Source organism: Zalophus californianus, chromosome 12, assembly GCF_009762305.2.
Source record: "Zalophus californianus isolate mZalCal1 chromosome 12, mZalCal1.pri.v2, whole genome shotgun sequence".
Classification (NCBI taxonomy): domain Eukaryota; kingdom Metazoa; phylum Chordata; class Mammalia; order Carnivora; family Otariidae; genus Zalophus; species Zalophus californianus.
Genome location: NC_045606.1, coordinates 78,097,660 through 78,122,583, shown reverse-complemented (window position 1 = coordinate 78,122,583; position 24,924 = coordinate 78,097,660). Strand labels below are relative to the sequence as shown.

The 24,924-nt window shown below is 38.8% G+C and overlaps 1 protein-coding gene and 1 non-coding gene across 2 annotated transcripts in view; one reads left to right on the top strand and one right to left on the bottom strand.

The window, feature by feature from the left end:
• The window catches only part of CADPS2 (calcium dependent secretion activator 2), a 509,442-nt gene that overhangs the window by 443,715 nt on the left and 40,803 nt on the right, over positions 1-24,924 (top strand). The window contains 6 exon segments of the mRNA XM_027573409.2: positions 4,060-4,201; positions 4,327-4,446; positions 8,902-9,057; positions 10,464-10,611; positions 11,322-11,336; positions 17,158-17,232. Coding sequence (XP_027429210.1) covers positions 4,060-4,201; positions 4,327-4,446; positions 8,902-9,057; positions 10,464-10,611; positions 11,322-11,336; positions 17,158-17,232 — 656 coding nt within the window.
• Positions 23,567-23,672, bottom strand: LOC113912084. The gene has a single exon (XR_003516705.1). It is a non-coding gene; the product is annotated as a U6 spliceosomal RNA (small nuclear RNA).

Below are 24,924 nucleotides of genomic sequence, written 5' to 3'. Positions count from 1 at the left end.
TAGACTTGAACTAAACCATGCAAATCATTATGGCTGGATCACAGGAAATATGAGGGTCAGGCAACAGAGATGAGCCAGAGAGATCATTTTTAAGATAAATCGTGGATGGCTTTCAAACCATCGAAAGGTGGTTGTGATGATCCACTAAAAGATTATAATCTTTAGGAAGGACATTATAGTTTTATATTTTGGCAAGCCCCTCTGCTCTGAGGTTTGAAGAAGATGGATTGACAAAGGGAAAATTAGGATCCTGAAGACCAGTAAAGAGATTATTGCACTAATCAAGGCACGAGATGAGAAGGTTAGAAGTAGGGCAATAGCAGTGGTGATGAAGAAAGGAAGGGATGTGTTAAGAATTAAGGACATAAAATAACACAGTGATGGGTGTTAAGGAGGGCACTTGTTAGGAGCACTGGGTGTTGTATGTAAATGATGAACAACGAATTCTCCAGAAACCAATATTGCACTGTATGTTAACTACCTAAAATTTAAATTAAAAAAAAATACACAGATCTTGATTACTAATTAGATGTAGAAAGTAAAGGCCAAGCCTGTGGTACAGTCACCAGGTACTGATATAGTGACCTAGTGGACAATCTCTATTTTCACTCCCATGGTGGGAATACAAGAGAAGGAGGCTTATTTAAGAAGTTAATGAATTCAGTGCTTATCAAGTGTATCAAAAAAGAGAGCTCTTGCTAGAATTACATTTGAGTCAACTGGTACTTAATCTTAGAATCATTATAACATTTAATAACAACATTGAGTGTTGATTCTCCTATGTGCTTCATTTTAACAAACTAAGTATGACTTAATAGCCAACATACCTAATCTCTAAAGGCATAATAAAGAAGCATTCGAATTGATGAGGTAGAGTACTCATTTGTAGATGTAATAATTTCTTAAGTGAGCATGTCTTGGACTAGTTAGAAATAATGACAGTGCTTAACAGCACTGTCAAGATGTAGAGCCTATGGGTCTCTCCGTTTTTTATTAGTAGGCCATATAAATTAAGAGTTAGGCTACAGTCTAGCTATATGGCACTGTGAAGTTGTCTGGCTTTCGATGTATATTATAAGCACATTAAATATTTTCACAGTGTTAATTCATTTTTCAGCTCATTGACTATAATAGTTTTCTTCAATCTCTTGACTTTTTCATAGTGTCACTGAGTTTTTCAAAATTCTAATTCATTGGGGAGGGTATGTGCTATGGTGAGCGCTGTGAATTGTGCAAGACTGTTGAATCACAGATCTGTACCCCTGAAACAAATAATACGATATATGTTTAAAAAAAGAAGAAGAAGAAGATAGCAGGAGGGGAAGAATGAGAGGGGGGAATCGGAGGGGGAGACGAACCATGAGAGACGATGGACTCTGAAAAACAAACTGAGGGTTCTAGAGGGGAGGAGGGTGGGGGGATGGGTTGGCCTGGTGATGGATATTAAAGAGGGCACGCTCTGCATGGAGCTCTGGGTGTTATGCACAAACAATGAATCATGGAACACTACATCCAAAACTAATGATGTAATAATGTATGGTGATTAACATAACAATAAAAAATTTTTAAAAATAAAAATTCTAATTCTAAAAACATATAATTCATCTAAGATGTGGAGTAATGTGTTTGTCATTTGCAAGATTTTTTTCTACCTAAAATAATCTATACATTTCTAGGTCTTAAAAGATGCTGATATGCTGCTGATAGGTTGGACGACTCTATGAATGGATAGATGGATAGATAATAATTTATGGTAATGTAAATTGAGGGGTGATGGTAATATATATAGTCTATGGGGTTAAGAGGGGGCTTTGTTCTATTGCCTAATGACTAGATGACTTCACCACATGCCCCTAAATTCTCTGTGCCTCAGCTTCCTTATTGATAAGATTAAAAAAAAAAAATAGTGCTTTTGTCACAGAGATTTGTGATGATTGAATGAGAGAATGCATATCAAGGACTTAGCCCCATGTTTGACACTCCAAAAATGCAGGCAAGGAGGAGGAAGAAAAAGAGAGTTCTTAAGTGGAGAGCCAGTAAATTCAGATATGGGTATATTTTTTAATTTGCTTACCACAGTGATTTAGGTGGTTTGAGTGAGAATATTTCATCCTTAATGTTCAACATCCTTATTTAGGTGCCATTTGGCAAAAGGAACTGAACTGCGTGATCTATATAGTACCTTCTAGCTCTGTGATTGAATCTCCAGGAATAAATAAAGCTCCTTTCAGTGTGCTAATGAAAACATCATTAAGATAACATTAGTCTTCTAAATAAGACATTTATCTTTAAATATGATTATCATTCCCACTTTAATAGGAAATCTTTTAGCATATAGATAAGCCAGAAAAAATTATTTAAGCACAAAAAATACTAAACCATATTAACTAGAAATAGAAAAAAAAAGTGTCGTATTTTCCTCTGTATTTAGAATTGCTTCCTGCCCCACTTCTATATGTCTATAGTTTTCCAGCCTCTGACAAATTTCAGAATCCGTTAAAACAGTATTCATGCCACTGTGGTAAGCATCACATACTTTGCCCAAGTTTTTTTTAGCTTTCAGGGTATTTTTGCCCTGAAGAAGATTATGTGGGGAAGGTGGCATATTTAGCTGAGTATTTCATGAGGCATTACTTTAAAACTGCTAGTTACTAGATTTTGTATATAAGCACATGCAGCTATTCAGATTCATAAAAGTGAATGGGGTTACTGAGAGACTTTTCCCCATCTTCCACCTCTGCCACTCTAATCCAAGTCACCATCATTATCACTGTCATCCTTTACCTGGTCTGTTGCAGTCAAGCACTGAGAGCGAGCCACCTTCTTGCTTCTGCCCTTTGTCACCAACTCCATTTTCCACACAGCAGCCAGAGATATGATATCATGGCACTCCTCTGCTTAGTAATAATAAAAATAATGATGCTTCCCTGTGAACATACTTCTCACCATGTACTACTGTGTAGACATAATCTTGGACTATTTTTTCCCCTTTCTCACTCTACTCCTGCCACACTGGCTTTCTCGTCCTTCTGGAAGTACACGAGCTTGTTCCTTGCCTAGAACTTTCATACTAGCTGTTACCTCTACCGGGTGATCTTTCCTCCAATCTATGAGAGCTTGTTTCATAGATTTCATGAGAATACTAACCCTGTTCATGAGGACTCTGCTCCCATGACTTAATTACCCCCTCAAGGGTCCCACCATCACATTGGGTGTTAGGATTTCAATGAATTTGGCAGGGGAGTGGGTGGGTGTGACACAATCTACAGATAGCACTGACCTTTCTTCTAATGAAATTACATCCTGTGCATAGAAAGCATCCACCTTCTGGTGTAGGGAGGTGCACCTTACCTATTACCTACCTATTTGACAGTCCTATCCCAATAGCACAAATTCTAAGACTTCCACAACTGCTTTAGGTGGGATGTCCCATAGTGTATTTCATTAAAGACAAATGGACACCTGAAAAATGCATATGATGTTTTTAAAGACACATGTGAAAAACTTGATGACTAACAAGAAAATCCACAAATAACTGAAAAATTCATGAATCAGAATAGATATTCCCAAGGCCACAGTCATCCTACTGGTGAATTAAGTTAAGTGTATTTCTTAGAATGAATCAAGCTTAGCTCTCAGAATTGAATGGGTTTAGCTCTTCTGTGATATACCGTCTAGCACAGGGATTGTAACTCTCTTTATTGCTCTATTTACATGTGTCAAGACCTTCCAGGTATCCAGCAGCTCTGTTGAATCTCTAGCAAGTGGTCATATGTCTCATGTGTTAAACCTCTCAGAGAGTAAAAACATCCCACCTGCCAGGAAGATTTTATAGAGATAGAATCTGTTTGCATTTTGACAGCCATGTCTAGGAGGTTAATTATACTTCTTGATTAGCTTTCATGATATATTCAATAGGAGGAGCAAGATCCATTATCATCTGTATTTTACCAGTTCTTCTGTGTCAGACTCTTTCAGGAAACGTTTTTTTCCACCCCTCTTTCCCAAATGCCTGATATGATCCCTCTGACAAACCCTGTTTCTGCTTGACTATTTCAGCACTTTTATGTAATGGAAAATTTCACAAACATTTGCAAGAAATCTTTGTGCCCTTGGTTGTCCGCTACGTCGATCTCATGGAGTCCTCCATCGCCCAGTCAATTCACAGAGGTTTTGAGCAAGAGACATGGCAGCCTGTCAAGTAGGTATCTTGCCCAGTGTCCATAGAACGTCTGTCTCTTTAGTCCTGACCTTATGACTTTACACATGGCCATCTGTGGTTATTGCTTATGCTGGTCCCTTCCCACGTTGTTTGTTTCTCTACAGGAATATCGCCAACAGTCTTCCCACTGTAGCTCTTCCAAAAGTTCCAAGTCTGCCTCTTAATCTTCCACAGATTCCTAGCTTTTCTACTCCTTCGTGGATGGCTTCTTTATATGAGTCCACGTGTGTATCCCTCACTTATTTCCTGGTGGTGTGTTAGCTAGTGCATGGCCTGGGCTGTGTTCTGTGCACATTTGTTCAGATTGCATGGCATTTATCATTGTTGGTTGAGGAATCCTATGTTTTGGTTTTGTGTGAGTTTCTTTAAGCTCTTAAGCTAAGCTGAGCAAATCGATGATAAATGATACAGATTAAAAAAAAAAAAAAACCACTCACTGGCTTGATGTAGTTCATATGTGATCTGTAGGTGAGAGGTCATTTTGTGACCCAGGTTGTAGACTCTAGCCTAAATGATACACCACGCTTCCGGCAATCACTGTGGTAACAGTATGTCTAGGAGCCATAGTTGGCTCCAACTTTGTTACTGCCCATATAGTTTCTCTTGTACATGAAGAAAACCATCGTAAGAATTGTTTAAGAATATAATGTTTTTCTATTTTATCTTAGTTGCACTTTTAAAGAAATAATATTTCAGGTTGCAGAGAAGCGATCGTCCTTTATTTCCTAACACCAGCAAGTCCTTTCATCTATCAGTTGATGCACTTTGTTATTTTTAAATAATCTTTATATCATAAAAACCATATCTGTTAGCTCTATGTTGTGGTCAGCCCACCTATTGCAGACTCAGTAACTGAGAGTCACTAAAACAAAAAGGACATAGGCTTTGAAATTCGAGTTTAGATCCTAGTTTAGTAATCATTAAATCTTTCTTAGCCTCAGTTTCCCCAGTGCTGAAATGGTTATGACACCTAATTTAAAGACATTTTTGTGAGGATAAAAAAGAAAAAAATGATGAAAAGTGCCTGGCACATCCTAGGCTCTCAATAAATACTAACTACTCCTATGCTACATTATGATTTTTATCGTTATTATTACTGTCATCAATCATCATTATTTATTAACTGTATAGTTTTCAAAAGTATGAGACTCAGAGCAAGCAAATGAACTCAATAATAGTCCATGCTTTGCCCAAGATCTCATATGACGTCAGCTAGAAAGAATAATAATTAGAAGAAAAATAGCTACCATTCATTGAACACTTACTATGTTCCAGGTAAAGTGCCAGATCTTTTTCTCAGCTAAGCCTCTGGACAACCCTGGGATGTAAATGTCATTGTCCCTATTTTAGGGACTTAGGAAACTAAGTCATAAAGAGGTTAAGAAACAGAAGTTGCCTGAGGTCCCACAGTAAGTAAGTGACAGAGGCAAGCTTTGAACCCAGGTTTGCCTGACCACAAAGCTCTCACTCCTCTTGTTCATGTGTTCGGCTTCCAGAGAATATAAGGATGCTGGGCTAAGAATTTGCCCAGCATCGCTTCTGCCTGTCCTCCCACCACTGTTACATCTGCTCCCCAAGGCTACATACCCTCAAGAAAAGAAAGAAGACCAAGAAGGAGAAGAATAACTTGCAAAATATCTTAACAATATCTCTCCAAGTTAAACATCATCACTGTGCCCATGATAGTTATCGGGATGTTAGGTTACATGTGAATCTTTTTCTTTCAGACAAATGCTTGGGGCAGTTATAGTGTATAGAGTGGTGTCTGTGTGTGCTTGGCAATTATCTAGGAAGAATAATGTATCTTTCTAAGTTTATGTGTTTTTGTGCTTAATACTGTTTTATAATTTAACTCCTCTTCTTCCTCATTCCTCATCTGTTTAACACCCTTGATTTTAACCAAAAACATTATTGTGGGCATTACCTTGTGAAATTTAGATTTTGTGTGTGTGTGTGTCTTTATTTTTTTAGCTTTGAGGCATGTGTGAAACCTGAATCTCATTTATTGGGAGCCCCTTTTTAAAATGACCTGCATCTCAGGACAGGAATCATGACAAATTGTGGCTTTGTAAATAAAGTGCTCATACTTTCATCATTCTGAGTAAATAAAAAACCTGTTTTACAAGTTAATCACTCTTATCTTTACCTGCTAGGATTATCAGCATTAGGCTCTTCATCAGGGTGCTCAAAATTACTTACAATGTTATGATGTAATCACTAGTTTTTTGGGTTCTGGGTGGGTTTTTTTGTTAAAGATTTTATTTTTATTATTTTTAAGTAATCTCTACCCCCAATGCGGGGCTTCAACCCATAACCCCAAGATCAAGGGTCACATTCTCCACCAACTGAACCAGCCAGGCACTCTTAGTTTTTTGAACTTTCATTATAAAGCATTAAATAGCAAAAAAAAAAAAAAAAGTCCATTTTATATATGTAAGGAATTAAAAAAATAGAATATAACCAATGCTTTAAAGATACATCCTGACCTACTAATGTATCAGTATCACCTTAGGAGGGGCTTCTCCATGTCTTCCTTCTTGGGTTTTTTTGGTTTTTGTTTTTTGGGTTTTTTTAGCTCTAAAAGTAGGTGCCAATAAGATAAGTTTCCTACTGGCATTTTTAGGAAGTTATCTCAGAGTTCCTTATTCATGTTTGAGTTCTTTAATCTGTTAATCATACTTTCGGAATAGGTCACTGATTAAAAATAATTTTAAAATGAAAAAGTTCTGAGTAAATTGCAGGTTATAAATTACAGCTCAGGAGAAAACCTCTTTACATTTTTTTCTATTTAATTATAGCAAACACTTGTTACCTTAATTATGTTCCCAATTAAGTACATTTATCATTCCATAGCATCAAAGAACAGAAGAAACATATATCCATACTCTCTATGAAGATTTAATTGTCATATGTTATGAGAGAGTCCATTTTCAATAGAATCCCATCTTCACTACTTCAGATTTTGTTTTGATGATGGTTTTTGTTGTTTTGTTATGCTATTAGGAATACATACATGTTTCAAATAGCTACTTTATATTTCTCCAAAGTAAAAAATTATTAGATTTGCTTCTTTAACCAATTAGATTCAATTGCTCTTAATATAAGTCCTCTAATTTACCACATTGTACACTCTGGATATATAAGAAGATTTTGCCTGGTCATTTTTTTCCTCTTATTTTTATTATATATATGGCAAAAGGGAGAAATAAATATAGTGTTTTTTTCTAACATTTTTCAAAGCAGTGTCAACATGGTGTTGTCTGGTTCCTTTGTTTAATGGTACTTTAGGGGCACTGATTTTTAAGGTTACGAGATACTGAGTAGAGAGCTATGGGTGGCATTCAGTGCTTTGCTGAGAATGGTCCATTGAGCACTTAACTGTGAGCGCATCTTGGCTAGGCAAGGAGACCATGAGGAATTACTGGCGGAATGGGAGAAGGAACACAAAGGAGGTTGGTGATGCAGGAAAGATGCTGAGGTGGAGGTGGGGGAGGGAAATAAGCCTTTAATTAGCCAGAGAAGGAGGCATTTTTTTAAGCCAAATAATTGATAGGTTTAGCTAAACAAAGGGGGTATTTAAAAGAATTTTATTTTTTTAAAAGTTTCCCACTGTGCTCCTGTGATAAATTATTTCATTTCTCTCGTGTTCTTTTGCACACTAACAATACAATTTTTAGGTTAGTGTATGGTAAGCACTTACGGGAAAGCTGAGAACTGAATCTGCACAGCACCTTTTTTCTCCTTTTGTTATCTTTTACTGTTAAGTTTCAGCGTGTTTGAACATAGGATTACTTTACTTTCAAAACCTCTGTTTCCCTGTTAGGCTATATACTTGCATAGTGGAAAGTAGTAGTATTATCCTTTGCCCAAATATCATGTGTACTTTGCTACAAATTACCTTCATCCACGGTCTGAAACTCTAGTTCCCTGGATTAATTTTGCCACAGCAGTGAATGCATAGCAAATCCAGGCCCCAAGTTAGAAAGATGGAATGACCTGAAATACATGATTTTGTTCCCACTTCAGGGCACCCTGAATGTCATTTCTCTGTTAGACTGTACGTCATACTGTTAGGTTTCATTATGAGCTAGAAAAGTCACGGAGCATTTCAAAATAGGCATAAGATTTGCTTCCCTGCTCAGCCTGTTTTCTCACGTGCACTACCTGTTTCCCCTTCCCCTGTCCTTGAGAAACTGAAGGATCTGTACGCTACGCACCTGTCTGTAGACAGAAACCACTGTGATGACAAAGGCACACGTGTATGCATGAGTAGAGGAGTGAAGCTCCTAGTAGCTCTCGTGTGGACTTTCTTGCATAGAACATACTCTTCTGAATCTCCAGGAGGAAATATTTATGTATTTTATCTGTATCCTATGGATTGGTTAAAAAAGCATTTAAAATGTTTGTTCTTCCATGTACAATTTGATTTCTTTTCCTTAGTAAAGTACCCATATGCATTCTATCCCTTTCTATGAAACCCTACTATATTCATTTCTATTTGTTTTGGTTTGGTTTTTTTCCTCACCGTATTCATTAAGAAGTGAAAAGGAAGAGATTTAGAAGGTTGAATAAAGAAAATACCAATTACTGAGATTTTAAGGCAAAAAACAATGTGTTGGCTATCCTCACAGCTAACAGTGGAAGTTCATGATGCTCTTCATGTTTCCTTTTTCTTCTAGCAATGGCTCAGCAACATCAGAAGACCTCTTTTGGAAACTCGATGCACTGCAAATGTTTGTCTTTGATCTGCACTGGCCAGAACAAGAATTTGCCCACCACTTAGAGCAAAGACTTAAACTAATGGCCAGTGATATGATAGAGGCCTGTGTCAAAAGGTAGACCTGTGTTTTCAAGTTGCTGCTTTGTACGCCAGCACCCAGAGTAGCACTTTTCACCAAGTACCTGTTACCAGTTGTCACAAGGAAAGTTTCAATATGTACTACCACAACAAAATTTAATGAACGTTGGGTTCTCAGACCTAAATTCTGGGGCCTCCTGTAACTCTGTAACTGATAAAATTGGCCTAAAACTTTTTTTTTTTTTTTTTAACGCCTCCTCACATTACCCTTCTCAGCAGCATCCATACTATATTAATCCTTTCTGTGGTGCTTTATTGTTGTCTCTCTGGGAATACTGTGCTTTCAGTTCCCAAGGCAGTACTTCCTGAGACATATGGAAAAGGGCAGTTAAGTACTTTATGCGTTACGCACAGTGTCTGCTGTGAAACAGCATGGCAAACCCAAATTATGATCAGGGCCATCACTTTTTCTGTTTTCTGGTATTCTCTTTCCACGTCAAAGGAGCTTTCCACGTCAACTATCCAGTTACATTCTTCAGAACTTAATCAGAAATAAGTTATGAGGCTTTGAATTCCTCCAGATGTGCTTTCATTTTCTTTAATAGTTCTTACAAAATCAACAGTGTATCGCTAATTAGCCAAGCATTGTTTTTCCCATTGCCCTTGTTCATGATGCATACAGAACAATGTGGGCAGCATATTGGAGTAAACACTGGTTGGAGCAATTGAATAATCCTGAATTCTTCAAAGTTAAGAAAAATCTCGTCTTTAGAATAATGTTTAATAGCTTCCTAAGGCAAGGCCATGAATTAGATTATTTAATGTTTTAAAAATATCATATTTGTCATATGTGATTCTAATGTCTCAAATCTATGGGTATTCTTTGGATACTTTCACATAAACAATTCCAAATTGCCTGTTACAAACTTTCTTTCGAACACCTACCTACAACTTTGGGTATTTGAAAGAAAATCTAAGTGACACAAAAGAATTATCCATTCTCTGTTGTACATTAATCATGATGTTTTAGGGTTTTCCAAACTTGTACTTTTTTTTTTTTATTTGGTAAACCCTCACGCAGAAGATTTGTTCTGCTTTAATGTAGAGAAGCCAGTGGTTTTTATACTTGGAAATTAATTCAGGCAGTTAAGTAAAACTAAGCGGTTTTTCCATAAAAAGTTTTACACTAGATATAACAAATAGCTTCCTTTGAATAGAGATATTGTCTGCGTGACTGCAAATCTGTTTAATATAAAATATCTCCCTGATCTTTCATATGAGACACCTGACAAAGAAGAGCATCCCACCCCTAGCTCCCAAGCAATGCCACACTCCTTATTTGCATGTTTTAAATTAGCATGTTGTAGTGTTGATTTCACTTTCACTAAACAGGTAAGACATATTTCAGAATTTCTTACCCTGAATTCATGTTTTAATGAATAGAACAAGAACTGCATTTGAAGTCAAGCTGCAAAAGGCAAGCAAAACCACTGACTTGCGCATTCCTGCCTCTGTGTGTACAATGTTTAATGTATTGGTCGATGCCAAAAAGCAAAGCACCAAACTTTGTGCCCTGGATGGAGGACAAGAGGTAAGTGAACTGAGTGTCACATATGAATAGGCAGCACGGGGTGCCCTGGCAGAGGGTGCTGGATGCTGTGTCCAGAAGTCTCTCACTTGATTAGATTAAAAGACCCAACTTTTCCAATAGAAGTGTTTGGTCTTTTCCTTACTGTAATAATGGAAGGCCCTTTATCCTTTGCTCCCATTAGTTTCTTCTTTTTTATGTGAAGACTGCCCAAAATTTTACACGTGGCCATTGAAGCTTTTAACAACTTAGGTGTTGTATATTTACATAAACCTTGCTTTTCACAAGCAAATAAGAAAGCTAGAAAGCTACCTGCTTTGTTTATACAAATCTAGAGTATCCAGAGTTTGCATTCAAAAAACAAGGCACAGAAAATAGCATATGAAATATTTTTATTTACACAAAAGTTTCCATGTTTTAAAGATCAAGTAGAAATGTACTAAAAAAAACTTTTTTTTTTTAATAAATGTCCCTTTTTTTTTTTACTTTGATTCATGTTTTGTTTGGTTCTATATTCAGAAACACAGCTTATTTTACCCCATGATTTATTTTTGTTGAGAGGGGCGATTGGGTGAAAAGGATTTATTTTTCTTAGATTATCTGTGTAAGTTATTTTGTTGCTGCTTTTCTCATTGTAATTACTTTTTCATTTCTTTACTCTTCCCATATGTTCTCCTTCATCGTCTTTTTTTTTTCTCCATGGCATGATCCAGTTTGGTAGTCAATGGGTAAGTCTTTCTTTTTTTTTCTTTTCTTTTTTTTTTTTTTTTGTAAAAGCACACTTTCATTTGAGTTATTATTTGTGTAAATGTACACTTTTTATTTTCATCTTTTCAAGTTAATATAATTAATTCAATTTTCAGGTTTATGTTTTCCGTGTATGTGTATAACACTAACAGCTTATTATAACATAGCAATACCCAGAGACACATTAAAACACATAAATACTTAAGCCCTAAATAATGTCAAGGGGAATGTTTCTTCCCTGTTAGGCTGCAGAATCTACAAACTGCTCTTAGGTTTTTTAAGGATAAAATTATTTAAAACAAAATGAATTCACCCTCCTTTAAACAAAATTCTAAATAAATTCAGAAGCAGAATGATTATTAATATTTTCAAGGTGCATATATCTATAGTATATACTTTTACCAATACTAGGAAAATTTGGAGGTTTGGATGACATATACTATATATCAGGGTACCTGTAAATTTGAGGACCAGGAGGCCATTCCTAAGGTCACTTCATGCAGAAGAACCCAATTGTGGATTTCAATAAGGTACATGCCCACCAGTGATACAGTCTTTCTTCCCACTCATGGCCTGGGAAGTAACCATTACCAGAGACAGGGAAGAGGCAGGCCTGTGTGTCAGGAGCCTTTCCTCTCCTCCACACAAGGTTGTCTTGAATTACCACCCAGAACCTCAGAGGAACATGATATGAAAATTTTTATGCATACAAAAGTGACTAGATACTATATATATATATATCTATCGGTTTTATATATGTGTTTTGATAAGTCAAAATGTTTTTGTGCTCTATGGATATGTTCACTCTCATAAGTCTTAGAGTTGCTGCCCAGGAGTCAAACTCAGGGTGACTCTACTGGGCTGACAATTCTCAACCAAGTAGAAGGGCTTAGGTAGCTCTGAAAGTGGATGAGAGGGCCCACTATTTGTGAATTTCATACTTATTTAACCCAGATATAGACATTAGGTAATTGGCCATAATTTGTGCACATGCACACGTATTTCATTCTTTGAGCAATTCAAGGGGAAAAGATGTATTTCTAATACCATAGCATACAACCTTACAGATATAGTAAGTGATTGATAGGTGTTATAGAATGTTCAGTAATTATCATTCCCTGAGCACCTACAACATGATTTATTACCTCTAATCATCTGAATGAGGAAGCAGCTGGCTTGGATATCATAGCTCATCTCTCTATCTTTTCACGTTTTTCAGTACCCAGATGTAAGCCTTTGATGGTCTACTCAGAAATACTGTCTTACGTCTCTTTATAAGTCCATCCATTTCTCATCAGGTTTATAGAATCATCTTGCCTCTTCCCATTGATACTGGATTTATCCATCTGCTTTTATTTTAATATACGTGGCAGTACCTGACACATAATACGCATAGTAAATAGTTGTTGAATGAACAGACTGATCTGTTGTCACCGCTTTAAAAATCCTCCCCTGTAAGAAACAACTGTCTCTAGTACCTCAAAAGAAAAACAGGCACCCACACAAATAACAAAACATTGTTGCATTGTCAAACGGTTCTTTATATTAACAGGTAGATGGCTTTGAAAAGTAATCTGCTACTGTTCATTATGTTTGCACATGTACCTTCTCACCAGAGACAATTAGTTTCCCACAACTTTCACACAATTAATGTAATTCAAAATGTGCAGGTGTAAAACCCATTAGCAACTATGAAAAGTGGTAAGCAAGAATTTCGTGCAAAAGAAGGATTTTATACTTTGCTTTTAGTCACCAATAAATATACCCACATAATTGCACAGGCTTTCCCTCTCTGTGCTTGGGATAAGTTTTGGAATTGTTGCAAATTAGCAAATATGTTACATGCGGAGGTGAGCCAGTGGACCTCATTCTGTAGTAAGCAACAAATTAAAAACTAGATTATTACACAATTTGGAATCTTGTAAAATATATGCTTACCTAGATAAACCTAGTAGGGATAGTTTTCTGAATTTTAGGGAATTACTTCTCCAGAGTCTCCAGTAAATTTGTTATATGTCATTAGTGAGATGAAACCTCCCCAAGTCCTTTTCCACAAGGCAGCCCCTTCTGTGCTCCTGAGTTACGATTCCGTTTTCTCGCGTGGCACATGATGATGCAAACGTGCTCAACCGCAGCCCAGAATGGTGTTTAATGGAGTCATTAGTGAGCGAATGATCTGCTCATGTGACAGCTGTGTGTAATGAGTCAGCAGTCTCAGGCCAGTTCCTCGGGGACAGATGTTGAGACCACAAAACCACCAGTGTTTAGAAAGCGTTGTTCTCCACCAACTGCATGGGTCTTACTTAGGTAATGCTCTGCCCTCGGTGCCCCCAGCATCCGATGGCCCATCCACTGAGGATGAAAGCACATTAATAGGGGCTCCTTGTGTAGGATGTGTTCTCAACTATAGTAAAATGCTTTCATTTCCAGAACTGACAATCCAATACCTTTAAAGTTCTTCCCAAGAGAAGGACCAAAATCTTTTAAGAATGCTAGATTATACTGGCATTTGATTAGTTTTCATTTCTGGAGTGTTTACGTTAACAACAGTCAGGTGAAATGAGGATATGTACCTGAGCGTAGGGGGACGAGGGTTTCAGACCTGTGTCTGATTGCTGAATTCCCTGGGCTCCATGAGGTACAAATTCCTTAAAGGTTAATCTTGATCGAAAGTCAGAGTCATCTGCTGGAGAAGCACATACACTTCACTTTTGAGGGTGAATGTAGGGAGAATTAGTCGAAGAAATGGACTGTGCTTTGCCAAAGCCCTGGTATGTAGGATTATCAATCCGATTTGAAATATTCTGATAGAAATTGTATAGGCTTTTATTGTTGCAGACAAAAACTTTGCAGATTTTTATCAAAAATTCAATCTGTTAATCCAAATAAAACATACCAGTTTTAGGTTAGGTAATGTAACTGTCTGTGCAGATCAATTCTTCTCTGTGATCTCTTTTGGTGTGTCTGTGTCTTTGGAAGCTGTCTGGACCCCCTGAGGAATAACTTTCTAGCTAACCTTCTATCATCTCTATGTGGCCGATGTGAGCTCTTCTCTTTGCAGAATGTACATGTACAATATGAATTCTGAGGCCACCTGGCTGCTCCCACCCCCAGTGTTTCCAGACCACCTCCTCCGACTGTGCAGCTAGAACAGATTCTGGAAGTTCCCGGCAATTTTAACATTAGTGAAAGTCCCAGCTAGTCAGATAAGTTTACAATAGCAAAATCTCATAAAAACCTAACGAGCCTTATCCTATTTGGGTTTGTCCTTGGGTAGTACATTTAGTATACTTTTCTTCCTTTTTAATTTTTTTTGTGTCTCTCTCTCTCTCCCTCTCCTCCTCCTCCTTCCCTGCTCCCCTCCTCACCCCCTCCTTCCCTCCTTCTCCTCTCCCTGCTTTTGGCTAGATCAGGTGTCAGCAGTCTAAAGGTGTATATTACAGGCGAATGTGATGGCCCCTGGGGTCCATGCCTTTCCCTGCCTTTCGATAAAAAGGGTATAAGGAACCTCTTTAGTGGCTCATCTCTTGATTTTAAGATGTGTCCAAATCCATCCAGTCTAAAATGTAGAAGCTCTACAGTTTTATATCCAATAGCCTTTTGATGACATTTGATTACTCTTGAGTTAAAAAATGAACATACGGCTGGGGCACCTGGCTGGCTCAGTCAGTAGAGCACGCAACTCTTGATCTTGGGGTTGTAAGTTCGAGCCCCACACTGAGTATAGAGATTACTTAAAAGTAAAATCTTTTAAAAAACGAAATCTATGGCAAATACAGATAAGCACTGAACATATCAAGTGCATGTTTAAGAACATGGAACCGCTCAGAGGTCTGAGCACCTTGATCCCTGTATGCTCTGCAGCACTTTCCAGGGAAGAGGGAAGTGAGAAGCTTGAAGCCCATCTCCTGTATGTGTATGCCTTTCCTGTTCTACCCCAAAGAGGAGCCTCAGTCTGGTATTTCACTTCCTCCTGCTGCTCAGACACAAATTTGGAGAGAGGAGGGTATGAAAAGAGGAGCAGGGAGGGAGAGCCGGGCAGAGCGCATTTGCATAAGCTCCTCACACCAGGTTGTCTGTAGAGCTTCAGCTGGAGCCCAGGTCCTGTGTCTGTGTCTGTAGGGGGCTTCCTAGCTATCTCCACTAGCAGCCAGATTCTCCAGGCTCTTTCTCTTCTCCGTTGTTTTTCTTTATTGTCTCCCCTTTTCCTTCTCTTCAAGCTGTTCTAAAAGCAAAGGAGTTGGCCCTACTGTGATAGAAATCCACCCTCTGTGTTTCTGTTCCAATTGTCTCTGGGGAGCACAAGTTTGGGAATCAGTAAGGCTTTCAGTAAAAAAGACACATAATGTTTCCCTTCACTAGGTGGAATACATGCCGGGAAAGGTCCACATTCATGTGTGTGCGGGTAATTTTAGACCACTTGTCAGCACACACACATACATGCAGAACAGAGAATTCACATGCCCCAGAATTAGGCTTCCTGTTTTTTATGTATTCAGGTAGATAGCCACTTGTAACTGTCAGAGCCTACGGGGGGGGGGGGGGGGGGGGGGGGGGGGGGGGGGGGGGGGGGGGGGGGGGGGGGGGGGGGGGGGGGGGGGGGGGGGGGGGGGGGGGGGGGGGGGGGGGGGGGGGGGGGGGGGGGGGGGGGGGGGGGGGGGGGGGGGGGGGGGGGGGGGGGGGGGGGGGCGGATCATTCCTGTGTATTCCAAAGCAGACCTACATTGATGTTTTGTTGTGTGTGGAAACTTTGAGACATGTTTTCAGAAGAAAAAATAGCTTTCAAAAACTTACATCCTAGGAAACCATTCATCCGGCAGCTGTTAAGTTGGTCTAATGTTTATACTGACCTGAGTACTTTTACTCTATGCATTATGTTAGCTGTTCCAAGAAGCCTTGAACCATCAAGATAGGGTTAGTCTTTACAAGTCACATTTTCTCTGAAGTGGCTATTGGGGACAATCGGGTGTCAGATAAATGCTTCTAAAGCAAGAATTACTGTTTAAATGAATGTGCCTTCAAACACTGCAGAAGCCGAGGCTCCTGCTAATTTAAGAATGCAACTCTCTCATATTCTCTAAAGAAAGCGAAAAAGGAGGCTTTCAGGTTTATTTTAAATACATCTTTTTTGTATTTACTTAAAGGCGTCTTTTTCATGAGGAAGCAGTGATAAAACTATGGGGAGTGAGTGCTGTTTCATTATACCCTTATGGCCTATTAATTTGTTACCATCTATTCACCTTTGATGATGACATTTTAATTTTGCCTTGCTTGAGCATATTGTAGAATTGTATAAACTACTGCGGCTTCCCTGCACTGACAAAACGGTCCTTTTACAGTGAACAATTGGGAGCTCATTTTATTTCTAGAGCACATTTAAAATAACTTATGAATGAGAGTTGTCAGACATGAAATGCTGTATTAATTAAATCTTTTTCTAGTCTTTTTGCTTCTCCAGCTAAACCAACCCTTTAGAAAAATACACGGCCACCTTAATTATAGAGGAGAAGACAAAAAGTATCCTTCACATTCCTCTGCCTGAATAAGAATAAGAACCCAATTCATCTATATAATAACCCCATTAGCTGCTTAACTCAACAGTGCACATGGGAAAATTTTCAAGCCACAATGTAAAAAGTGTTGATTGGGTGGATCGTTTTCAAGGTTTTGTTCTTCTGATGTTCAAAATGATCATTTTCAGCAAATCCGATATGTCATAACTAGGAGCTTTAAAGCATTTATGACTAATGACAAAAGTTTTGTGTCCACATCAACTAATGCATCTTTGTCTTTTGATATCCACAACAATACCATTCAAAAATAGATGATTTGATTGACAACGCTGTAAAAGAAATCATTTCACTGCTAGTTTCAAAGGTAATGTATTATTTATTCACCTTTTTAAGTCAGACTCAAAAATCATTTTGCTGGGAATTTTTAGAAAAATCTGTCTCATGTTTCTAAATACCCAATTGAAAAACAGTTTTATAAAGAGACGCAAGAAAAGTTCAGATTTCAAGAAGAGTTCAGAACAAAATGTGAACACTCTTTGTCAACAACTTTTGATTTTTTATTTACAATTCATCTTGGCTTTTCTTGCAGCTGTTGGCTTTTAAAAATAACTCTGTCTTCCAGTAAGATCTTATTATTTCACATTTATGTTCCCTGACTATTTGTCTTATCTGTTTGGCTGATTCGAGTTGTCACCAGTCATTGAGTGTAGCCTGTTTGTGGGGATGACAGCACCGAGGCTCTAGAGCTAGTCACGGGCAGATGAAGAAGGCTGACAGCCTGAGGTTCTCCTCTCCTGGGGGGCTCCCATGGTTTCCAATCTGATGCTCCAGATATCTCTGACAAGGGCTATAGCTGTAACTGTATAAGTAGATGAAGCATAAGTATTCCATTGAATGATTAGACAGTTAAAATCCCACCAAGGTGTAACAGACTGCCATGAGCTGACACTCAAGATCCGGGTCTGCCAGGGAAAGAGACGGAAAATGGAACTCAAGAGGGTGAGGAGTCAGAATGGATGTGGTCCAGCGGCACATTCACAGGAACAGATGGAGCCCTTGCTCTTGCAAGGCTTGATCAGAGAACCCCCAATCAAGCTTCATAAAACAATTGGAAGAACGTACAGAAAACAAAGGAAAAAACACCCCCAATTTAATAAACGAAGGACATGTTTAAAAAAGAAAAAGCAGAGATGCCCAAGAAGCATGAAAAATGTTAAACCTCACTCATCATTTAAGGAATGAAGAAAAACTACAATTAATATACTACTTTTTCTAGCAAATTAGCATAGATGTTTTTAAACTAACACTTGGTTTCAGAAAAGGTGAGGTGGGATACTCACACTTTCTGTCTACAGGAGTGTAAATCATTACAGCCTTCCTAGAAATAATTTGGAACTATATCGAGTACATTAATACCCTTCTACCTAATAAGTATTTTTGCATCTTTTTCCTACTCAGAGAGATGCACAAAATATATATACATTGATATGGTCACATTACTTCTAATGAAAAATGGGAAACAACTTTAATCTCTAACATGAAGGGAATGGTAAAGTAAATTATGGGACAGCTATATTAAGAAACCATGCATTCAAAGACTATTAATGATAAAGGAAAGGTTTGATAATATAGTATTAAGTGAAAAAAAAAGTTTAATAGTTTAGAAATGGAAAGTATGATCTGAATTTGCATCACATAGAGTAAAGACGGGATAAACACCAAAATTGTTGACAGAGCTTCTCTGGATGGTGGGATTATACTTGATTTTGGAGGCGGGTGGATTCTTCAGGGTTTTGGGGGTTTGTTTGTTTATTTCGTTTGGTATTTTCTGAATTCCTTGGTAGCAAGTCTTGAGATAGAAAAGAGCCAGAAAGAAGATTTTAGCATACCACCACCCCTCCAGTTTGTTCTCATTCTCTTCACTTCTACCCCCACAAGAATACCTGCACCTTCACGTACAACACACAGTTACCAACAAGTGGAAAGGGAAAAGGTGAACAGTAAAAGCACCCAGCCGGTGGGGGAGAGGTGAACTGCTGGAGAACAAAGCTCCAGAGGCAGAGCAGGGAGATTTCCAGCCTCTCAGGAGCCCAGCACAGCAGCTCCCAACACTGCACAGACAGCCCACTAAAGTGAAAGGAAGTTACTTTGTGCCTTCATTGTCTGCGAGTCATCCAGGGAGATTTTACCCAGATGGCACCTCCCCATCTTCACAGTTCTCCTGTGCAAGTTGTCTTTTGCGAGAAGGGGGCATACTGGAAGTCATTAAATTGCATGATAGCATGCAGCTGGTAAAGGGTTAAATAGGCAGCAAGGAAAAGAGACTAGTTCAGGATTTCTGCTGGTGGGGGGAGGGTTGCAGAGGAGGCTGGCAGGGCTGCACATCATCTCTGCACTCTTTCCTGGCAAAGTAAAAAACTGATTTATTTTTATATCAGATACATCTGTTTTAATGAAAAAATAGTATATTTGAATCAAGTAAGCAAACGGTATTCTAGAGATCAATACTATTCAGTTCAACTTTCTGTGGTATAAAAATATTTATCCAGCACCATCCAGTAGAGTGACTACTAGTCTCATGTGGCTATAGACCACTTGAAATGTGGCTAGTACAACTAAGGAACTGAAATTTTGATTTTACTTAATTTTAATTAATTTTAACTTAAATACCCTAATGGAACTAGCTATTATATATGGAGATCAGATCTAGATTAGTCTTTTTCTGTGGATCATTTCTCCTGCAGTTTAACAGTACTTTTTTTTTTAAGATTTTATTTATTTATTTGACAGAGAGAGAGAGTGAGAGCAGGAACGCAAGCAGGGGGAGCGGGAGAGGGAGAAGCAGGCTTCCCACTGAGCCGGGAGACTGATGCGGGGCTCGATCCCAGGACCCTGGGATCATGACCCGAGCCGAAGGCAGATGCTTAACAACTGAGCCACCCAGGCGCTCCCACTTTAACAGTACTTTTTAATAATCTTGCATTCTTTAGTTGAAAAGTATAAAATAAACTGACTTCATAGATTGAACCAATCATCTTAAGCTCTCATAGGAGATGACAAATGATTTTTTTTTATTTTATTAAGCAAAGAAAATAAGGTTCTATAATTCAATTCTTAAATGTTAGCAAGCCAAAATTACTTGAGGTCATGTTAAAATGTAGATTCCATGCCTCACTTTCCAACAATTCTGAATCAGAAGTTTGAGAAGAGGAGCAGGAAGGTACATGTTTAACCAGTCACCATGGTAATTTTGTTGTAGGAGTACAGTGAGCCAGACTTTGAGAAACACTGCTCTGATAAATCTCTATCCAGGCTATCATGTGAAAGATCTTTAAACTTCAGTATAGTGTTTAAAAACAAAACAACCCTCTAAGATAGTGTGTTCACATTTTTTTGTTGTTGTTGAAGAAATGATATCTTAAAAGGGGATATTTATGAAGTACCAGCTGTGAAACCCTATGGGATGAGCAGTCTTACCCTAATTCACAGATACAAACAAAGTCCTCACAGGAGTCTACTAAATTGACCACAAACTTAATTAAGAGAGTCAGGAACCAAAGTTTTGAGCTTCAGGTTCCTAATCCAATGTACATGCTGATTCTAGATGTCTAGGAAATCAGTGAAATGCAAAATACTCTAAAAATTAAAATGGGTAACACCTACATTTACTGTCTTTACCCTGTCAGATTTCAAGAGTCCTATCCTAGACATTTTTATTTTATCCTAGCATATTAATTAACTCAACATGAAATAGAGTAGAATAATGAATTACTTGTGTTGTATTCCAAATGTTTCTTCTCATGTTTTAATCTGTGCATCTTGATAAATATATTTGCTACGTTTGGTTAAGTTAGAAAGAATACTTCCTTCTTTTTAACTCCTCTCTTCAATCCCACCTCCATATCCTCTTCTTATTCCACACATCTTCACAAATGATTGAACAGTGAGCCAGGGCTCTCTATCATACATAGCGCTCAACAGTATGTGCCCCAACTGCATGCACATTTCCATGCTGAGAAAAGAACTTGGCTTTCCATCTCTGTGTCCTTTCTCCACCTAGTACCTAAATGCTGGTATTCCTTGGGTTTCCATCTTTAGTCTTCTTTTGAGCTCATTCCACAAATTGCTGTGACTTTCACACTTCTGATTTTATGTACTAATGATTCCCAACTCTGTGCCTGAGAGACAGAGTGCAATCATGGTGAAAAGCCCAACTTCAGACCTGAGGAACCTAATGTCTTCATCTAAGAACATTGGGAAGCCATGGAAGGGTTGGGGTAGCAGCAAGTAAGGGTGAGGAGTTAATCATATCTGCATTATAAGAAGATTCATCTGATTGCCTGTAGCAAATAGATTACAGAGAGGGTCCTGCGGAGACTGTTACATTGATCTCTGGTCGACTAACCCAAAGACATTTAAGACATTTAAAGAGTGCTATAGACTGAATGTTTGTGTCCCCCAACCCAAATTCATATGTTGAAACCTAATAATCCCTAAGGTGATGGTATTAGGAGGTGGGGCCTCTGGAAGGTAATTAGGTCATGCAGATGCAGCCCTCATAAATAGGATTAGCACCCTTATTTAAAAAAAAAAAAAAAATACCCCACAGAGCTCCCTAGCTCCTTCTGCCATGTAGAAATGCAGCCAAATGCCATCATCTTTGAACCAGGAAGTGGGTTCTTACCAGACACCAAATATACCATCTTCTTGTTTGTGGACTTTCCAGCCTTCAGAACTGTGAGGGGAAAAAATGTGCACTTTTTTGTCACCCAGTCTAAGGTATTCTGTTACAGCAGCCCCAGGGTTAGTAATGGGGAGAGAAGGGAAAACCTAACTTGCTCCTAGGTTTATGGCTTGAAGCACAGCATGCATGTTGAAGCCATTGACTGACCCCGGGTACCTGGAAGAGGAACAGATTTTGAGGGAAAGACCACGATGTCAGTATTGGACATGTGGAGACTGAGTTGACTGATATCTGAAGGAGGGAAGGCCAAGGAGACAATCAGATAGCTGAGTCTGGAATTCAGAGGAAGCATATGGAACCAAACTATCAATGTTATTATAAGATTTCATCCATTAGAAATGATGGTATGTCAGTGGCTACTCTTCTTAGGCAGATATTCCATAACTCGAAACCCTGTGGAGAAATGGAAATCAACCTTAAAACGGAAAAAAATAAAGATGCTCCTAGCCAGAAAGGGACTTAGATATTTTTACTGAGGGAAAAAAAAATGATAGTGGGAACATTAAATCTTGCGAAGGAAAGGATACCAAAAATGCCATATTTATCACCACCTTATAATAATTAAGTTGACCAAAGTGTGGGAGAATCAGAAGATCTGAACTCTGCTCCTGTTTCTTCATGTTACCCTCTGGGTCTCCCTATACAATTTCGTATCCTCATCAAAAAAGCATGAGTATTAGATGACAAAAAATATCTATACCCTTTTGTCAGTCTAAAACAAAAATCCTTACATACATTTCTTTACAGAGGCCTCTGGGGACCCACATCGTTTCTCCTCAGGTTCCAGAGTCCCATAGCATGCACAGTGCTAGAGTTGGAACCCTGAGATCCTCTAGCAAGGACTTTTCAAGTATTTTTATAATGTTCAGAAGACATATTTAATGTTCTCAAATATATCTTGGGTAGCACCCAAAAGCATCACATTGATCAGAGCAAAACTGCCCTGAGTAAAGAGGGGAAGGAGGCCTGGAGCTCTGCCCAAGGCAGACTCCCAAGGTAAACCAGAGTTTACCCCAGAGTCCAGTCCCCTGGCTCACAGATGAGGAAACAGGCCTCAGGTCACATGGTAGGTAACTGTGGAGCCAGGACCTGGCCTTTGTGGTCCCTAGGCTTGTCATCTTTCCATCACGCTACACAGAATTCAGCAAGAGCAGAGAAGAAAAGAGTGGGAGCTTTACCTCCCAGTCTTCTGGTGCCCCCTTTGTATCTGGGTTGTACTCACCAGCCCGTGTGTCCCTCCTGTGACAATCGCACATAGGCATACTCGCGGTGGGACCAGCATGGGTAGGTAGAGGGGAATGGGGTTCATTGTATGTCAAATGAGGATGCTAGAGAAAAGCTGAGAGAGCTGGAAGAAAGGACTGGCCAGGGAAACGGTTAGCAGAGCAGAGAATGAGGCTGCGACCACTCTCAGGACGCACCCTGGTTAACGGGGCTCAGGAGATCCTGGGTATGAAGCAAAAGAGCATAGGAATATATTCAATCCACGAAATCCTTCATTATTGCAAAAAGGGATTTAGGAACACGGACACACTACCTCACTGAGTTCATAGGTATAGAGCTAGGTGTAAATATATACAGACACACATACATTCTTTCTGATAACCTAAAATATTTTCCCCTAAATTTCCTTTAAGAATAAGATGGGCAGAGGTTACATCACACCTGACTACCTAGATTCTGTAATTAAAATATCTCACCAACTCATCCTAAGATTAATTTAATTAAATTTACTCATTTGGATCAAGGCTATATAGTCAGAAGACACCTGTTCAAATCCAACTATATGCTTAAAAGGATTATTAGGAGAGAGGAAATACAAAATACGATAGGTCGCTCTCTTTGTGGGGCAAGGGAAAAAGGAACAAGGAGAGGAGTGTGGAGAATTTACCAATGTCTGTGCTAGATGTGCCCTCTTGGAAGTTGTCTTAGATACTTTGTGGAACAAGGTATGTTACAAGTAAATATTTGCTGTCAAATACTACCCATCCTTGGGTGGGAGCCATGCTAATCTTCTGTTATCACTCCCATTTTAGTATATGTGCTGCTGAAGCCAGCACTCAAACGGTGCGCATCCCCAACACAGATACAGAAAATCTAGAAAGACCTTTTGGGAGTCAGTTGGAACAAAGGTTCAAAGAAGTGGATTCACAGTTGGAGAAAAGAGGATGAGGAAGGGACAGTTGCATTGTATCATAACATTAACATTCTGATTCAGGGCAGGAAACCTGGTTTTTTCCAGTCCATGGTATTCTAGTTCCATGTGGATTTTTAACAATACTAGCTAGTCCTGATCTTACCAAATAAACATAAAACATCTGCTAATAAAATAGTTATCTCCAGCACCACTAACCCTTCCCCCCTCCCAAAAAAGAAAAAAAAAAGAGAAAAGGAAGGGAAAGAACTTAGTTTTTTTATCATCAGTCTTATTTGGATGAATCTCTTTTCTGTGGAAGATGTTATAACTTGCAGTGTAAATGATGCAAATACCCTTATTACCCTTATTCGTGAAGTGTCACAGCTAAAAAAGCAGGAATTGTGTTTTGAACCCACCAATCTACAGTTGGAATCCTCCCAATAACATTTTAGAATTTGTGGTCTACTTTCCATGCATGTGGGAAAATGAATCTTATACCCTGTTAAAATTCAACAGGAAATTGAAAGCGCCATGCCTTGTGGCATACTGCATGTTTCATTCGACTAGTCATTTCAAAGTGCTTTTCATCTTTAATTTCCTTGAGAGTGTGCATAGTGAGGTAAAGTTGGTAATTACCCAGACAGACTTTAGGTGTTAAATATTATTCAAACAAACCCAGTAAATGGCGTCTACAATAAAGAGCAGGGAAACAAAGAGATTACAGTATTTCATTCCAACCCGACACCCTCAGGAGAACAGAGAGCACAAGGCAAACCCCTAAGTATTTATATACTCCCTGAGCTGTACTGAGAAAGTTCACAGGAAGCAGTTAAAGACACAGCAACTAAACCCAGCGTTTAACTGGATGTCTTTGGAATCTTGCTGTTTTGTGCAATTAACGGCCAAATGGAAAATATATCATCATTAGTCAATCTTGATTTTTAATAGAGTTTGGTTTTTAAGGCCACTCTTCTAATGCATGTGCCTTGGAGAAATCTCACAAAAACAGCTTTCCTGTAGGAACTGTATGGCTCAGCTGGTTGATCCCAGTGGTGCAGACACTGTTCACCGCCATGGAAGCACATAGGGTCCCTTGCTGTATCATGCCCCCCCCCGGGACCGTTTGGGGTGGGGAGGAACTCAAGGAGAGGCTCTCTGCTATTGTTAAAATGGAG